The 18,135-nt window shown below is 35.0% G+C and overlaps 1 protein-coding gene across 1 annotated transcript in view; it reads right to left on the bottom strand.

Annotated features, from left to right (window-relative positions):
* The window catches only part of Vps50 (VPS50 subunit of EARP/GARPII complex), a 103,375-nt gene that overhangs the window by 84,214 nt on the left and 1,026 nt on the right, over positions 1–18,135 (bottom strand). Inside the window, exons 2-4 of the mRNA XM_069996505.1 lie at positions 12,177–12,245; positions 2,703–2,825; positions 1,453–1,524 (exon numbers count right to left, since the gene is read on the bottom strand). Coding sequence (XP_069852606.1) covers positions 1,453–1,524; positions 2,703–2,825; positions 12,177–12,245 — 264 coding nt within the window. The remainder of the gene's footprint in view (positions 1–1,452; positions 1,525–2,702; positions 2,826–12,176; positions 12,246–18,135) is intronic.

Raw genomic sequence — 18,135 nt, 5'->3', positions numbered from 1 at the left:
TTCCATCAGACACTCTAGCAACAGCTTAATTAGGATCATATAACCCCTGTGAGAAAAAAAAAATCAAGTAGGAGCCACAGTAAGAAAATGAAATCAGTAAGCTCTAACTGTACCATCTATTTTAATATCTATGAGTTTTTATAAGTGTTCACAGATAGAACCTATCTAATTTTACCCAAATAGATTACAAAAATACATTAATGATTCTTAGTCTGCACCATCCTAGGCAGTGTACTTTTTTCTACATTATTAGGAATCATGATAATCCATTGAAATGGGTTCTATACTTTCTCCTTCTCCAAACAAGCAATCTTTTCTTTTTTTCCTTTTCTTGTCTTTTCTTTTCTGTGGTTGTGGTGGAACCAAACTCAGAACCTCATGCCCAGGTACTCTGTCACTTAAGCAATGCCTTGAGCCCAGAGAAGCAATTTCAAAAGTAACTCATACAGAGTCCCACAGTCCCACAATTAGTAAATTCTAAGACCAAGATTCAAATCTAAATTTACAAAATTCCAAAAGCCATGATGCTACATAGTCCTTGTTGGGAGACACATTACATACAGAATAATACCTCATAAAATACTCATATGGAAGAGGACACGGTGAAGCCAAGTCCTAGAGACCAACTAAAGACTAAACTCCACTAAAGACCAACTCCCTAAAAGCACAACTCACTACAAGTTCTTTCTCCAGCCTAATCCTACTACTTATACCCTCTACTCCTGCTATCCAGTGGGCGTAACAAAAAAGAGAAGTACTTATCTCCCTTGATTTGCTGATGATTGCTAACCTCAGAATAAACTCAACTAGATGAAAACACTATTATTCCTCTACTTAAAAAGAAATCACAAGACTGCATGCTATTAACTAGTCTTCCACAGTGAATTGGATAAAAGTGGGTTCAACCTCACATGAAGAAAGCATAAAACCATGGAATTTCAGAGTATCAGAGAAAATGCAGACCTAACATAGCCTTTAACAAATTAAAAAAAAATCAAAAGAGATTATTTAATGAAGTGCAGAGACCTGGTCAATGTCCTAACTATATGCTGACTACAACCCAGCCTTTTTGAATCTTAGTCCTAATTCTCTTTAGATCTATTTCAACTAGAAGTAGAGACTTTCATTGATATAAACATGTTCCACTATAAAACTATGGATAGCAAAGTCATACATACATGCCTAAGGGTCCTTGTTATTCTGAAAGCAAGTTTAAATTCTTTGATCATATTTAACATTCCTAAGATAATTTAAAGTTCTAGAAATTTACTTTTGATAGAAGCAAAACAAATCTGTCAAAAGAAACTGCATGAGTATTAAAACTTATTAATATCAATGTTTGAGTTAGTTGTGTTAAATAATATATATTAATATATTAGTTCAAACCAAGAAATTTGCAAACAATACATCTCTATTATGTTTACTTACAGTTTTACTAGAAATATTACTTACTGCAGCTTGCTGTTGTTTCAATTTGTCTCGGTACTCCTCTAATTCTTGTAAATTGAGAATAGGTGGAAGTTTCTATAGAAAAAAATTATAAATTAAAAATAAAAAGCAGTGTTTACTTTGGTTACAATTATTTGAACACCTATAAATAGTGTGCATACAAAAGTATCATGCTTATCAACTGTTCACCACGGTTCCTGTCTCATCCAAACCCACCTAACTGGACTCCTGCCGCAAAAACCTACACATCTGTTTTATATGATCCTCTGGTTTCTACCCTGCCCAGCCTTTTTATCTCCACTGCTACTGCTCTGACCATTAGGAAAGCCCCTAGCAATGAACATGGACCCTAGACAGTAAGACAGGACTTCCATGACCTGTGCCAGGAAAATGGGGCTATCATCCCTAATTCCCATCTATAAGCCACCCATCCCTACATGCTTATAATAGAACTCAACACAACTTTCCCTCTGTACTATTATAAATGGTAATACAGTGACAGTTGTTCTGGATTATATCCACTTTTAGAAGACAGTATGGAAAAATAATTTTTAAAATGGATGAAATTGTACATGCAGAGAAACATACTCTGAGTCTCAGTCAACTGAGGAATAAAACTTCAGAACGAGTTGAGGATTGATTTTGTATCTACTGCACATAAAGTATATATACATATTGCATTTGGTTTTATCTAAAACCAAATTTTATCCCAATCTTTGGGGAGTTCCTATAAATTTTAATGTCAATATCATAAACATTATTGCATATGGATATTTTAGCATAATAAGCACTCATGATTAAAAGTCTCAGGAGCATTAACCAGGAATGGTGGGGCACACTTATAATCCCAGTTACCTGGGTGGGTGTGGTGGGAAGATCACTTGAGTCTAAGAGTTTGAGACCAGCATGGGAAAGAGTGAATCTTATCTCAAAAAAATAAAAGTCCTAGCTTTCCTAAAGATATTTAGGCAAAATAAAACAAAATAGAAACAGAACACTAATATACTGGGATGTTTACAGGTGAAAACCAAAATTACAGAACTGTTTCCCTTACCAATATCCTACAGCTGCACTTGAAACTACTTTTCTAAAAATAATCTGACCTTTAAACAATGCTCATAGCTTTTTTAGTCACAGTGTGATAATCACAGACCCGATCTGGTCATCTTTCATAAATAAATAAATAAATAATTCAAATCTCAAACTCAATCACTAAACAGAAAAGATATGTATTGATGAAAATTTTCCTTTACCTCCAGCTCATATTTAACAATATCAAATGAGTCTGCAGAAAAATACACTTGTTCAATACTATTAATTAGTTCTTGTTCAGCTTGAGGGTCACTTGGCTGTTCTCGAAGTTCCCTGAATTCCTCCTTTAAGGAAAAAAAAAATGTAAAATTATCAATTACAATGCTTCTAGCTATTAAAATAGAAACAAATGATCATCTGTCCTAAAAGTCACATCTCTTCTGAGAACCACTCTGTTCAAGGATACAAATTAATTAGGAACCAGAAAATTTGTGGAAAATTAGGAAATAGTCAAGTGCTAAAAACTGCTCATCTACTGGAGAAAAAAAAATGGCCCACTGAAAGATTTTAGATTTTATTCTTCCTTCTAGGTGCCAGCAAGGGTGAGAAACCTCAGTGTAAAGCTAAGCAACACCGGCTCCAGAAAACGTTTGAAGCTTAGCTCAGTAATCCCATGGGGCTTCCTTCCCAGTGTACTGAATATTGTGATTTATAGTATGATTATTAACCTAAAGTTCTTTATCTGGTAAAATATATTGCTTTCTAACAGTATGGAACGAGGCTTCCATGAATGGATGTAACAAAACAAAAAAAGCTTGAAAGACAAATCTCTATCCCTAATGTTAGCATCCTTATCCTATGCAATTACTGCATAATTACATAATCCTTCAATTAACTAGAAAATTTCAATACATTAAATACCCATCCTCACCACACTACCTAATCAAGACACTATTATAAACACATAACAAGGTAGCCTGCTCTTCTCCTACCCTGCTTCTCTCAGTGAAATAAACATCCAAAGTTATGAAAAATGACAAAGGGAAAATGATTTCATTAAAAAATATCTCACAGGTGTACCTTTCAAAACCGATGAATCTGTAACAAACATCTATATGTATGTATGAAAGGTCAGATGCTCTCCTTCCTACTGAACAAACAATATCACAGACAACAGCCAAATCCATATAATTTCAAATCGCTGACATGGAACACCTGACACTCTAACAAGAAACCTGAACTAAAGGGAAAAATAAAACATACAAAGGCAGGGAAAGAAATATAGCATATGATGAAGAATTCACCCCAAAACAAATGCCCTGATGTATCATCACATCCCTACAAAATGTCTTCTCCTTTCAGCCAGGTGGTGACTTCATTGGGAATACACAAACTGCATTCTCAACAGAATCAGATCACCATGGTCTTTTCAGTCTCACTGAACTACAGGAGGTTAAGACTCTGCTTCTACCCTAAGAGTTCTCCAAATACTTCATAGAGTTAGAGCTAGCTGCTCATCAGTTCCCCAGAAGTAAGAAAGCTCCTGAGTCTCCCTCATTATGCTCTATAGTGCCAAGACACATTTCTAGATAATGATTACTAATCAAACTAAACTTAATTGAACAGTTAATTCAAAATTTTCCAGCAACTATTAAAAATAGGTCTCTTTGAGTCAGAAATAACAAATGTTATATGATTTAGAAATATCTTGTATATTTTGAAGTATCTTTATTTTTAGAAACATATAAATTTAGAAAATTAAGCAGCTACACCATGTTTTTTAATACAATTGCCCTCTAATTTTGCCAGTAAAAAAAAAAATTCACATCATAGTATCACTGGAAAAAAAACAGTACCAAATGTAATTCCATAAGAAAAACTTACAATAAGTTACCATGTGATTTTTTTTTTGTTGCTCTGTATGTCCCACCCCCATGGTATAACCCGTTTTCACTGTATTTGATGTTGGTATAATTTGTGGAGGGGAAGGAAAAAACAAAACGTTTAAATAGGGATACAGATTGACCCACTGCAACAATGAGATGTACAAGACGCTATGTCGAAAAATGAACTTTACAATTTAGGGGGGGAGGGGGAGGGAGCTGGGGGTGCAGTTGAGAAGGTGGGAGGGACAGGATGGTAGGGGGAAACAAAGGAGGAGGCAACAATTCTGGATAAGAAATGTACTCATTACCTTGCTCATGAAACTGTAACCCCTCTGTACAGTATTTTCACAATAAAAAAACATTAAAAATTAAAAAAATAAATAGTACAAAAAAAAGAAAAAACTTACCATCTTATTATTTGGAACAAAATTATTTAGAATAAAGTATACCTTATAACTTGTTGCACTAATGAAATGTTTTTAAGGATTGACTTTTATGGTAAATTTCCTGGCATATAACATGTAACCAAATACATATTAATATAGTAAGTGGTAAGTGCTTTGTAAAATAATTTGTAAAGAACTATAGACTATCAAATGCACCACAACATGCTTGCCAATGGTAATTAACTAAAACTTTTGGAAAATGAACATCAATGTCAACCCAGAATTAAAGACGGAGACAAACCACAATTAAAGTCATAATTTAATGCATTTAACTGCAGCTGGGGGAAAGGAAGCATAAAAGGCAAAAATGATCAAGTCAAGTCTCTCTCCCATCTTACTTTTAGGAACCAATCTGCTTACTTTCAGGGCTCAATGACCTTACTTTCTCCAGACAATATAAATCCATAAGCAAACTATTTTATTCTTAATATGTAAACCTTCCACAAACTATGTCATACACAGAAATGAGCAACATTCAGCTCTTGACCCAAATTGTTACTAACGTAAGAGGGGTCAGGTAAAGAAGCAAACAGCAACAGCACAAGGCAAAACTTCAGGGAGATACAAACAAAATAAAGGGCACCAAAAGACCATGAGATTACATGTGATAGAAGAAATGGTATTGAGTGAACATTCAAATAGGCAGAGTTTAGATTTCAGACACTAAGGCACAGATAGGGTTACAAATATAAAGGAAAACTGAAGTAAAAACTGTTTATCAGGAAAGTGAAACAGATTCAAGTGATAAAGTGTTAGCTGCCTGCAGCATAAAGAAAGGTTAACCCGGCCCAGTCTGCAAGTACACCTTGAGGCAATATAAGGCAGTTATTGACATCTTAAGCCCATATATATAAATATGTGAATTCTGTTTTTCTTTACTAAAACCAAAGAATTGTATTATCCTTGCATCAGAGACTATATCAACGTAAGCATAAATATGAAATTATTTCTAACTATAATAAACCAAACAGGAAGATTTTAGGACAGTGGTAGACAAGAAAAGATCCGTTTGATTTTTTTTGAGAGGCTGGTTTTTCAAACAGTCCTAACACCTATATGTAACTATTCCTAGACTACTTTTCTACTTTTCTATCTCTGAGATAAAACTACATGAATAAATTGTACATTATAAATGTTACTTTATGAAAAATGAAAAAAATCAAAATGGACATTTAAGACATCAAGATTTTTGATTTACTGAAGCCATTTTGTACTGTCTACATAAAAACAAAAAAATTATGAGAACTGGGGACTCAAGCCTATAAAATTATTTGAGCCCTCTGATACAATCTAAGGTATTATAAAACATTTATGGCTTCTAAAGAACCAGGACTTTAACTTTACAAAGCACCTCCCATTTAAGGGTTCATCTCTTAAGGGAATATTTCAAAGTTTAAGAAAGAAAATAGAGACTATCAATTTTGCATTCAACCATTACTTTTAAATTATCCAAAATCATGTACTCATTGAAAATACCAATCCAAGTTCAGAACTTTCTATTCTATTCACTCTAAGATGTGTTATGACAGCTTAACAGTTCTCCTCGTCACTATTAAATTCATTATTCTCTTTAATTCTGAAAAGTAATATAACCTTATTTTTAAACCCACAAAACAGCTTAGAAATTCATAATCTTCAGTAGCAGATTTCATTCAAAGAAAAAAGTAAATGTAAAATCTTCATAGGTCATGTCTTAAAGCTCTGAAGAAAATTTGTAAGAATACTGAGGCCCCAACTTTCCTTTTTGCACTTAGATTATTAGAACACAGATCACACTGAATAGTTGATTATGTATCTGTAACACAGAATGTGTGTGTGTGTGTGTGTGAGAGAGAGAGAGAGAGACAGACAGACAGACAGAGAATGTGTGTGAAAGTAAAGGTGGAGAGAATTTTGCTCTTTAATGAATTTAGTGCTTGAGTTAGGTTTTTGTTTGTTTTTTGTTTGGTTTGGTTTTTGCTGTTAACATTTATCAGTAAAAACAATCGTACAAGAAATTCTAAAAGACAGACTGCATAATCTTAAATTTTTAACACCATATCAGAAATGTAATTGAAAGAAAAAAAACATGTTTAGCCACCCAAATCCAAAGGAAGAACAAAATATGAAGTCTTCATTATTATCTCAGTACTATTAAAACCATAAATCACTAACCAGATATCAGTTTGATCTGCTTCCAATGAAAATCTATTTCAAGATCACACATACCCTAAAACCATGTACCACATAAGTTTATAATGAATTGCCAGATGTTTGATTGCATGGGGAAGTAGAACATTTTCTTAAAATCCCACTAGAACAACAATAATAATTCATCAAAGGTAGTCAGTTCATCAGTTTTTATTTGTGTTTTAAATAAAACAACAGCTTTTAACAAGTACTCCGTTTTTCCTTAGGCTTCCAGTGCCATCTAGCGGAATACTAGAGAGACTACAACTTGAGAGGTTTCAGTAAAAAGACAGGAAATTTTTATGAAAGGTTTTAGGATTTACCCAAGTCTCATTTACCCAAATGCTAAGAAGTCAAGGCAAATCCATTTAGCATATTTCCCATATTTTAAACTACAGAAAACATTCTGCTTAACTCCCAGTATATATGCAACATAAATTCTACAAAGCAGGAAAGCAATCAGTAAATACTAGTAGAATTAACAAAGCACAGAATTAAAATTTTTTATATTTATAATTATACAAATGTATTCTCAAACTGGAAAGCCACAAGTACTTCCTTTGTTATTACAGTCATTATTTTTCTTTCATGAACAATAGGCATCACTAAGCCAATCATATAATACTAAACACAGCTGAGTCATATTTATGAGTTAATCAGGACAAAAAAAAATTCTTAAAGACTTATAAGGAGATAGAAAAGCCATCATAACCACTCATAAAACAATACAAACATCGGTAGTCTTTTCAAGTTTATAATAAGACACAGCCATTTTGGAAGCACTATAAGCATCGTTTATTACAAATTGATATAAATTTTAAGGTTCTGAATAATGGTATTTTTAATTTTTTTGATCAAAGCTCAACAATACTCTTAAACACAGTTCTAATTAATGCCCTAATAATTTTGTGGGCTACTATAATTATTTTATAATAAAGATTAATTTTAATTTTTTAATTCTTATATTCAATGGGAAAACTCCTTGACATTTAAATAAATATCAAGTTCAATCAATAAACACAATCTGTTTTTTCAGACCTTTACCGCTGAGGAAAAAAACACTAATTTAAAATATTGCAAAATCCGTTTCTCAAGAATGGAATTTAAAATATTTCTACTTTACCCACAAAAATTGTCAGTAAAATTGGAATTTTTCTAGAATACTTGTTATATTTCCTTTCATATTTCTCTACTATGTGATTGTTTTCTATACTTTATTTGCCAAAAATCACATTTCCAGTATTTGAATCATCATCACAATTACATTTTTATAATAGGCCACAATATTATCTTGTCTATAAAACGTGGAAATTATACCAAATGCAAGATTTTTTTCTCCCTTACATTTTATATAGTTCTCAAAAATATGAAATAAACAATAACCTCTGGTTTATAAAACATATCCACATGCCCTTCATCACTTTCCCCTCATTACCCCCTTTTCTTACAGAGTTGAACCACATGAAATTTGCAAATATCTGGCCATTTTTAAACTATACCAAGAGCCATTTCATATCACTCATCCTATTATTCACACACTTAACCTTTATATAAGAAATTTTCAATTTATTACAATGCAACCTAATCTTTCTTGAAAACATTACTGAAATCTTAATTCCTTATTTCAACTTAAGACATTGTGACACAAAGGAGTGAGTAGCAGACCCAATTTTTTTTTTTCCAGTCCTGTGGCTTGAACTTGGGGTCTAAGCACTGCCCCTGACCTTCTTTTTGCTTAAGGCTTGCACTCTACCACTTAAGCCAAAGTGCCTCTTCACGCTTTTTCTGTTTATGTGGTGTTGAGGAATGGAAACTTGGACTTCGTACATGCTTGACAAGCACCATACCACTAAGCCACATTCCCAGCCTGAGCAGGCCCATTCTATGTGTTTAACGAGCAAGTTACCCAATAGTTTGGCTTAGATTAGGTATTGTTGGACTTATCTGTCCTATTTGAATAGTCTGTCTATGTGCATGGAGAAACATTTCACTATTTCATTTAATAACATCACCTCAAGCCAGGCACTGGTGGCTCATGCCTATCATCCTTCAAACTGAAGCCAGCCCAGTTAGGAAAGTCCATGAAACACTTATCTCCAATTAACACCAAAACACCAAACACCAGAAGTGGCATAGCACCCAGGCCCTGAGTTCAAGTCCCATAATCCATAGGTCTAGCTAGAGAGAGAGAGAGAGAGACAGAGAGACAGAGAGAGAGTGACATTTTTTTTAAATCACCTTACTCATCAGTACGTAAGTAGTTTTTTAAAATAAATAAATAAAAAGGATTTCCTTTTATTATTATTTATTTATTTATTTACAGGGCACTGGTAGCTCACACCTAAAATCCTAGCTACTGAGGAGGCTGAGATCTGAGAGTTGCCATTCTAAGCTAACCAGTGCAGGAAAGTCTGTGACACTATTATCTCCAAATAATTACCAAAAACCTCAAAGTGGAGCTGCAGTTCGAGGCTCAAATGGTAGAATGCTAGCCTCAAACAAAAGAGCTCAGAGAGCCAGGCACTGGTAGCTCACGCCTGTAATCCTAGCTACTCAGGAGGCTGAGATCTGAGGATCTCGGTTCAAAGCCAGCCCAGGCAGGAGAGACCATAAGACTCCTATCTCCAATAAATCACCAGAAAACTGGAAGTGGTGCTGTAGCTCAAGTGGTAGAGCGCTCGCCTTGAGCTAAAGAGCTGAGGGACAGCCCAGGCCCAGAGTTCAAGCCCCACGACCGACAAAAAAAAAAAAAAAAGAGCTCAGAGCCAAAAAAATTAAAATAAAAATAAAATAAAAAGTTCAGAGCCACTATGCAGGCTCCGAATTCAAGCCTCAAGACAGGCACACACAGGCACACACACAGACAGAGGCACACACAGGCACACAGGCGCGCGCGCACACACACACACACACACACACACACACACACACACACACACACACACACACACACACACACACACACACACACACACACACACACACACACACACACTAAAAGGCATTCATGCTCTTCTGGAAGAGAGAGTGCCAGTACCTACAAAAATCTAGCACCTACTAGCTACTCAAACATTATTAATGATGTGCTAAATACTAAAAGGCAGTATTAAATTTTGCTGTTTTATTACTATGTATGATTAATTTAGGTACTTTTTTAGGTTTAATACAGCTGTGCACATCATATACTATCTTTATATTTAAAAGATTATTCCAATATTCAAATTAGTATGCTCTACTTTGTTGAAATGCTTTTATTTATTTGAAAACCTGAAATAAAAATTTTTCTGATTTGTTTTGTTTTGCTCTTTGAGACAGTCTTCCTATGCAGCCTAGGTCTGCCTCACTATCTTCTTGCTTCCACTTTCCAAGTGCTGGGACCTAAGGGCATGTACCCCCACACCCAGCTATGAAGGTCATCTTTTGAAAACATCAAATTTTACATCAGCAAGAACTAGTTGCACATTCATTTTAAAGCAATTGTATAAAACGTAGAACATTTCATATACCTGGGCAATAAACAAAGTACAAAGTCATATGTAAGTTATAAAAATATACACTCAGCATTAAAGTTATACTATACCACACTCTGGGGGAACCTCTGAATGTAAATCTTCTTAACTGTCATTCTCAGTTCTGACTACACCCCACTTATACCCAGTCTACCAACAAAAGCTTTGCCATACTCTGGACTGAGCAGTTCTTCTAGAGAAAAAGCAGCTCTCATCATACAGGCTCTTGCAATGTGACAAGCAAGCACAGAGAAAACATGCTTGGCCAGCCCGTTTAGTCCTGTGTAAAGCTGAACATAACTTGTAGCCTGGTACTATTTCACTGGTATCTTCCCCTGAATCATTTTCATTTGCTGACCCTGTGGTCCCTGATTGGCCAATCTACCCAAAAGTACACGGTAGAGCATCTATAAATAGAGTGTGCAATAAGAGCACCATAATTCCACTGCTGGAGAAAAGACAGGCTCAAGGTTTAAAGACAAGAAAGTTCGTAATAATACATTCCTGCATTTCTTAATGAGACTCACTCATCAATTTGACACTGAGTGTAAAACATGCAAAGCAGTCTAATTCAAGGTACGTTCACAGTGCATATTAATTTTTTTAAATCAAGGAAATAACAGGAACTGTTCTTGGTTAGGCAACAGTTATCCCTTATTTCCCAACTGCATCACATCCAATAATCTTCATTAATGTAACATAAAACTATAGTATTGAAAATGCCTCTCTATGTTTTTGTCTGAACAATTTCATGCAAAAGGGTTAGGTAGAATTTCACTGTATTTGAACAATATGTTTAGGTCTGAACTAGCACAAAGACTAAGCTGTAAATGCAAATTTGCTTCAAGGAAGAAGATGCCCCAAGGAGACTGGACCCATACTTCTTAGCCACAAGCACTGGGGGAGGGGGGAAGAGGTATTGGATAAGGGGTGGTAGGGGGAAGGGAAGCCTTACAGTACAGAACAAGAAAAATAAGCATTAAGACCCGAGATACAGAAAACAAATGTAATCCTCAAATTTAAAATCCTAAGAGCAGGCGTTCAGAAGTGCCAGCTTTCCTTTGTGCTAGAGAGACGCTATGCCAAGCAACGGCACTACAGACAGCAGGGACTTAACAATGGCTAATAATTTTCCTGGGGGGAAGCCAGCTAGCTTTCAAATAATCTACATTAAACCTGTAAACTGAGAAGTCTGCATGAATATCAGATATTTAAATCTGAAGGATATGCAATTTAGTCAAGTTATGCTTTAGCTGCTGATTCAAAAATCTCCAACTAAAAGAAAAACGTAACTGTAATTTGGGGCTTGGAATGTTATAATATACAAGGTCTGTAGCAAATTACTTAATTTTATTTAAACTATACAGATAAAGCAGCTAAGTTAAATATGCATATGTATGTGTGTATTCTTAGCCTTTGAGCTAAGAATTTGATATAATAAACTCTAAATTTATTAATTTTGCCATTTCTGTTTCACTCTAATGAATCATACACATCTCAGTGAAAATGCATAATGAAAGCAAAACAAGCCCCATATGACTATAATATTACACAAATTTACCTAGCTTATCCTAACCACCACCTGCCTGTGGGAAAGAAAAGCTTCTGTGAATCAATTGCCATCCAGAGGCAATAATATTTCCTTAAGGAGGTGAAAAGTCACGTTTGCACACGTAGATCAATACCTTTCCAGGGACGCGCAGACTCTCAATGGCACCAAGATCACTGAGGCTCTCTGGGGGGCTTTTTAAACCCTTCAAAAAATGAGAAAAAAACAAAGGTTAACTGCTGACCAATGATTAAAGGATAACACACCTAGAAAAACAGAAATTATTATTTTTAAAGGACAAGTGCATTTCCTGCTTCAAAATACACAGAACATACATTCTAAACACTTAATAAATGCAGTACTGTTATAGAATTAGGTTATGGTCGAAGTCTTAGTCATAATTTCGAAACAAACAAAAGCAAGTGTAAGATAGTGAGTTCCAATCCCCATCTCAGACAAAAAAAAAAGTGTCCTATAAAAATATTTATCTATTAACAATTAGCAAATTCACCTGGAAAGAAAAGAACTAAGAAATAGAATTATGATTCACAACAATGCACTACCCATGAGAGTAAACAGTCTTTTAAGTAATATTCACTGCTTAATAAAAAGGGGGGCTTTATTTTTCTTGATTATTCCTCACTAATGCAGACAATTCACTTTGCCTAAGTCGAGATTTAAATTCCACATCTCACTGCTTTCTACCTATGCTTTCGCCCTATTCTTTCTGTATGCACAGCAACTGAGGGATACTAAAAAGCATGAGACTTAGAACAGAATGTGCTTATCTTTCAGTTATAGAGGTGTGTGTTTTAGAAAATGTTACAAGTCAAGCTGTGCACCAGTGGTTCAGCTCATGCCTGCAATTCTACCTACTCAGGAGGCTGCAATCTATAGATCATGTTTTGAAGCCAGCCCTGCAGGAAAGTCCATGAGACTCTTAGTGGAATAAACCACTCAGAAAAAGCCCCAAGTGGCACTGTTGTTCAAGTTGTAGAGCCCAGAGTATGTAACTATTCTTCCTTTCTCTTCTCTCCCTCTCTCTTCCTATCCCACACACACTCCAAGAAGAAACCAATATGACATCTTCAGAATTACCTCCTTTATCAAGTTTTCACAGTATATGTCAGTGCAACTGAAGGATCATCTTCATCAGCTTCACCAAAGGGACTTTTAAAGATTCAGGGGTCTACTTTACTACAGACATAATAAATAGATACTTCTGGATTCAGATCTGGACTTAGCATTTCAACTCGACCTCAGGTGACTCACATGATTTGTAATGTTTAGAAACACATCTAGACATTTTCCAAGACGAAATAAATTCTGAACACTTCTCACTCCCACACCTCAAGTCCCAAGAGAAGGGAAAAACCAAGCCCTGTTTGACTCAATTGCCTAATGGCTAGCAAAGTTCCTGGAACATCGTAAACACCACAGAAATGGTAGAAGTGACCGGTCTGACTCCAATTCCAGCTAATTAGCACACTTTTCTCCAGGGAATATTCAACTAACTAAAGAATGAAGTTGCTAGGATGGTATGCTAGAAAAAGGCCTAATATGAAAGAAAAAAAAGAACATCTAAACTCTTACAAGCCTTGGGCTATTATTTCTTGTCTAGATGTCTCAGTAACAGCATCAACACTGCTATAGGATGCAAGGTTGGATTAGAAAAATACATTTCTGGGGCTGGGAAGGTGGCTCAGTGGTAGAGCACTTGCCTTGCATGCTCGAGGCCCTGGGTTCGATTCCTCAGCACCACATAAGAAAAAAGCCGGAAGTGGCGCTGTGGCTCAAGTGGTAGAGTGCTAGCCTTGAGCTGAAGAGCTGAGGGACAGTGCCCAGGCCCAGAGTTCAGGCCCCACAACCAGACCCCCCCCCCAAAAAAAACATTTCTATGTATATTGCATATGTACTGCACACAAACATATACTCAAAAGTGTCATAGTTAGATTTAAAATTATGCCCTAAAATATCCTTTTGAAGTATAATTGCCATTTCTTTTTAAACAAATATTTTACAATGTAAAAGAAATCCTCAGAGAAATTCATCATGCTAATTTTCTTTCCCTACAGCTTCTCAGTAAGAACACCATGCCTGAAATATAAATGTGATATAGACCAATATCCAGAAGAAAAAAAAAAGGTTTTTCTTTGCAAGTTAGTTACTACATACAACTATTCAATACCAAGAACAGGAAGCCCTAAGCCCACATCAGGAGTGGAATGATTCCCAAAGGGCCTAAGGGGCAGACCACCTGGGCTTCTGTCCTATGCTGCCTAACAATCTACTTATCCTACTTACAGTGTATAACTCATTTGTTATAAGGAATAAAAGAGATAAAGTATGTGTGGATGCAAAACAGAACTAGTGCACTGCAAGAATTATTTAACTATTAAAATTTACTCAAATGAAATGCTTTGTACAAAAATTTAAATCTCTTGATATAAATAACAATAATATAATTTTAATTACTCAACATTATTATGATCACAAGACATGTTTTTCTTTTAGCAAAACAAATGAAGACTAATTACATAAATATCTCAAAGCAGACTACCTGCCATTCAACTGGAATTTAGGATTATACATCTTTAATCTTTTCATTGTCAGTTTTAGAATATCCTACTAACAAATATGAAGCCATTTTTATGTTATATTCAGCAATCTACAGCACAAATTCGTGATTACAACTCCAGTACTCTGCCTTTATTAAATTAAAACTTTCATTATAACCATTACTCATTATTTGATATTTTCTTGTATTTGATTTTTCATAACTTCCTTATTTAAATTTATATATAAAGTTGAGCATTGGTAACACATACCTCAACATTATCTTCTTTGTGTGTTAGTGCTGACACTTGTACTCAGGTCCTCAGCCCTCACTCAGCTAACCTCTCCACCACTTAAGGTATGCGCCTCCAGTTCCAGCTTTATGCTGCTTAACTGGAGGTAAAGAGTCCCATGGATTTGTCTGCGCGGGATGGCTTCAAACCTGGATCCTCAGATCTCTGCCCCCTGAGTAGCTAGAATTATAGTATGAGTCAGATTAACCCTTTAGACTACTTTAGCTAATCTTTTCCCAACCAAATCAGATTAGCCCTTCAGACTACTCTCAGCTTTCTTCCTCAATTTCTACCAATAGATCAGCAATTTCTGTCTTATCAGATCAAAATGAGCATCTGCAAGGATTTGCATTTCTTTCCTCAAAACTCAAGAATGTTTACCCTCCGTTTCCGGTTTCTCTCCTCCTATTTTCTCTTGAACACACCTATACATGGAAAGTGTTACTGTCAAATGACTGACACTGTTCAACTGAAAAGCTTATTATGTCACCTTACTTGGTGGATCTTCAGCATTCATACAACTTCTCATTCTCTCTTTCAAAACATTTGCTCAGCTTGTGGGTCTCCTATTGGCTGTTCTCTTTATTCAATAGTCATGTTTGTTCCACAAATTTTTATTGAGCTTCTGTTATATGCTAGAAGTCATTCAGATGCTGAAGACTTTTTTTTTTTACCTTACTGCCTGCTCCCTGTTATTCTGCTATGCAGAATCCCATTCTTCCTGAACTTTCAACACTTAATTCTCAGAAACACCAACCTTCTACTGCTCACATTATCTACCCTCATTCCACTGGCTATCCTAGCCATCTATTTGCTTATAACTTCTGAAACTTTGTACATTGAATTTTGTCCCAAAAAATAAGACTCATTTAGCTTTACTTCTCCATTTAAATATATAAGAGGCTTTCAAATTAACAAGTCTAAGGGCCATCACCACTCAATGCATTCCTCCCTCCGTTTTATGTATCTCAGTAAGTAGCAACTCCATTCTCTGTTACTGGAACGGAACCATTTCAGGTCATCTTTAATGTCTGTCTCACTTTCCCCATAATCCAAATCCAATCCATTAGGAAATCCCCCAACCTCTACATTCATAAGATATCCACATTTTCTCAACATTTCTACCACTAGCTCCCTGCATAAGGCCCATACTTTTTCTCATTGGAATTACTTTAGTAGCCTCCTTCAGAAATCCTTGTTTTTTATCCCTTTCCTTAGTGGATAGGGATAAACATAAGTCGGAATGGTCTTTCTGAAGTGCTAGTGTTACATCACTTCTCTACAATTTTGCTGAATATAAAAGCCATGGTCTTGCTATGATCTATCATATTCTATGTGATCCTGAGTTCTGCCTTTAGCATTCTGACCTCATCCCCACCTCACCTCATCTGGTACCGCTGTTCTCCTCTCTCACTTCACTCCATTTACACTTGTCCTGTAATGTTCCTCAAACATGTTCCTGCACTATCTGCATTTGTATTACTTGCTTCACCCTGCTATTTCCTTGGGATCTTTATATTATCTTCTCACTGAGGCTTTCCATGACTGCCTTATCTAAAATTACAAATGATGTCAAATTGCCAGCAACTCCCATTGTTTCCTACTCTTTTTCTGTAAAGAATTTTTCACTGTTTGCCTTAAAACTAGAGTGTCTGTCTATTCAAACCTCAGTACTATGAAAAAACAAAAGGAAAAATCTTGTCCTTTTTTTTTTCTCTGCTTCATCCTCCAGACTTAGAATAGGGCTCAATTCAATTTGAACTGAATGTTCAAGTTGAATGAATTGAAAGAACAGAGGCCACAAAATGGTCAGTTATTAACAATAGATCTCCTTTAAATAGAGACCTAACAACACTCTTATTGCCCTCAGATCTTTTACAAAAATTCTAGAACTGAAATCTCTCTCTCTCTCTCTCTCTCTCTCTCTCTCTCTCTCTCTCTCTCTCACACACACACACACACACACACACACACTTGTGAATACACCTCAATTTCAGAGACCTTAAATTCATGTCTTCTCACTGACTCCATACAGAACTAGTATAATTAAATGTGTATAAGTCAAGCCATAGACATATGTAATTTAGATGGCTTTTAAAATGTGTGTAAAACATCAGTTTTTTGACATTTGGTAAAATTTTGTTTTGGTTGACGGTGGCACCATTTTGAAGAACAAAAAGATTAATTACCTTTTAATAAACAACATTCTTTTTTAATAAACAACTTTTTTAATGAACAACTTTCTTAGGAGTAGTGTTTAAAGAAGTTTCTCTGGGGAATAAAAAGGTAAGTTTGAGAACATTCTTGTATTACATATTTTTAATATTAAAGGTTCTAATTTTGTATTACTTTTTACACAATATAGTTCATATTTTATTCATTCTAATTTTTCAGATATATATATATATACACATATATTCTGATTTTTATCCATTCCATTTAAACACAGATGACCTGATGAAGTTCAATAACTGACTGAGGCTTGAGAGTTAGTATATTCAATACAACTTTATTAAATTTAGAAAACATAAGCTTATATCTGGAATTCTGGGGGGGTTTTCCCTCTACTACTCACGTTTTCAGAGCAAGATCCAAAAACAATAAAACAACAACAGCTGCTGTGCCTATGGCAACACTGACTACACTGAATTGTATTACAGTGCAAATTCAAATTGTATAAAGTGCAAGTTGTACAAAGTACAAATTCAGTAATCCAAAGAGAGTGCAATATGCAAAAAAGTGTACACTGTTTCAAAAGTCACACAAATGCCAAAACAGGCCCGGAATTATCTATTTCTTGAAGTTGTGCAACACTATATCCAGTTTTCCTGCTTTTTTTCTCCTACTGCAGAATACAGCAGGATCCAACTAATTATCAAATAAGAAGTGTAGCATCAGCACTCAATAAATGTGAAGGAAATATTATTGCCCATTTACTTAAATATTATTATTCACAGAACATTTTGTTTTCATGACATCAACAATATAATTTTGAAAAATGCAAAATCGTAGAAGAATCATGTGTGTACTGTACATCACTTATAATTTGAAACCTGTGAAGATTTTAATTTAGAACTTTTGATTCAAAAAAAAATCACAAGTGAAATTAGGACTGTCTTTCATTCTTCAAACTTCTCCATGCCATGATGATGCAAAGTTCTCAATTATGTTTGTCTTATATTAAAAAATAAAGACTGACTAGTTCTAGTGAAATATTGGGAGTTTAACTGATTATTTCTAAACTCC

Source organism: Dipodomys merriami, unplaced genomic scaffold, assembly GCF_024711535.1.
Source record: "Dipodomys merriami isolate MVZ:Mamm:240054 unplaced genomic scaffold, mDipMer1.0.p SCAF_5, whole genome shotgun sequence".
Taxonomy (NCBI): Eukaryota; Metazoa; Chordata; class Mammalia; order Rodentia; family Heteromyidae; genus Dipodomys; species Dipodomys merriami.
The sequence above is the reverse complement of the archived record's forward strand: the minus strand, read 5'-3'. Positions and strand labels throughout refer to the sequence as shown.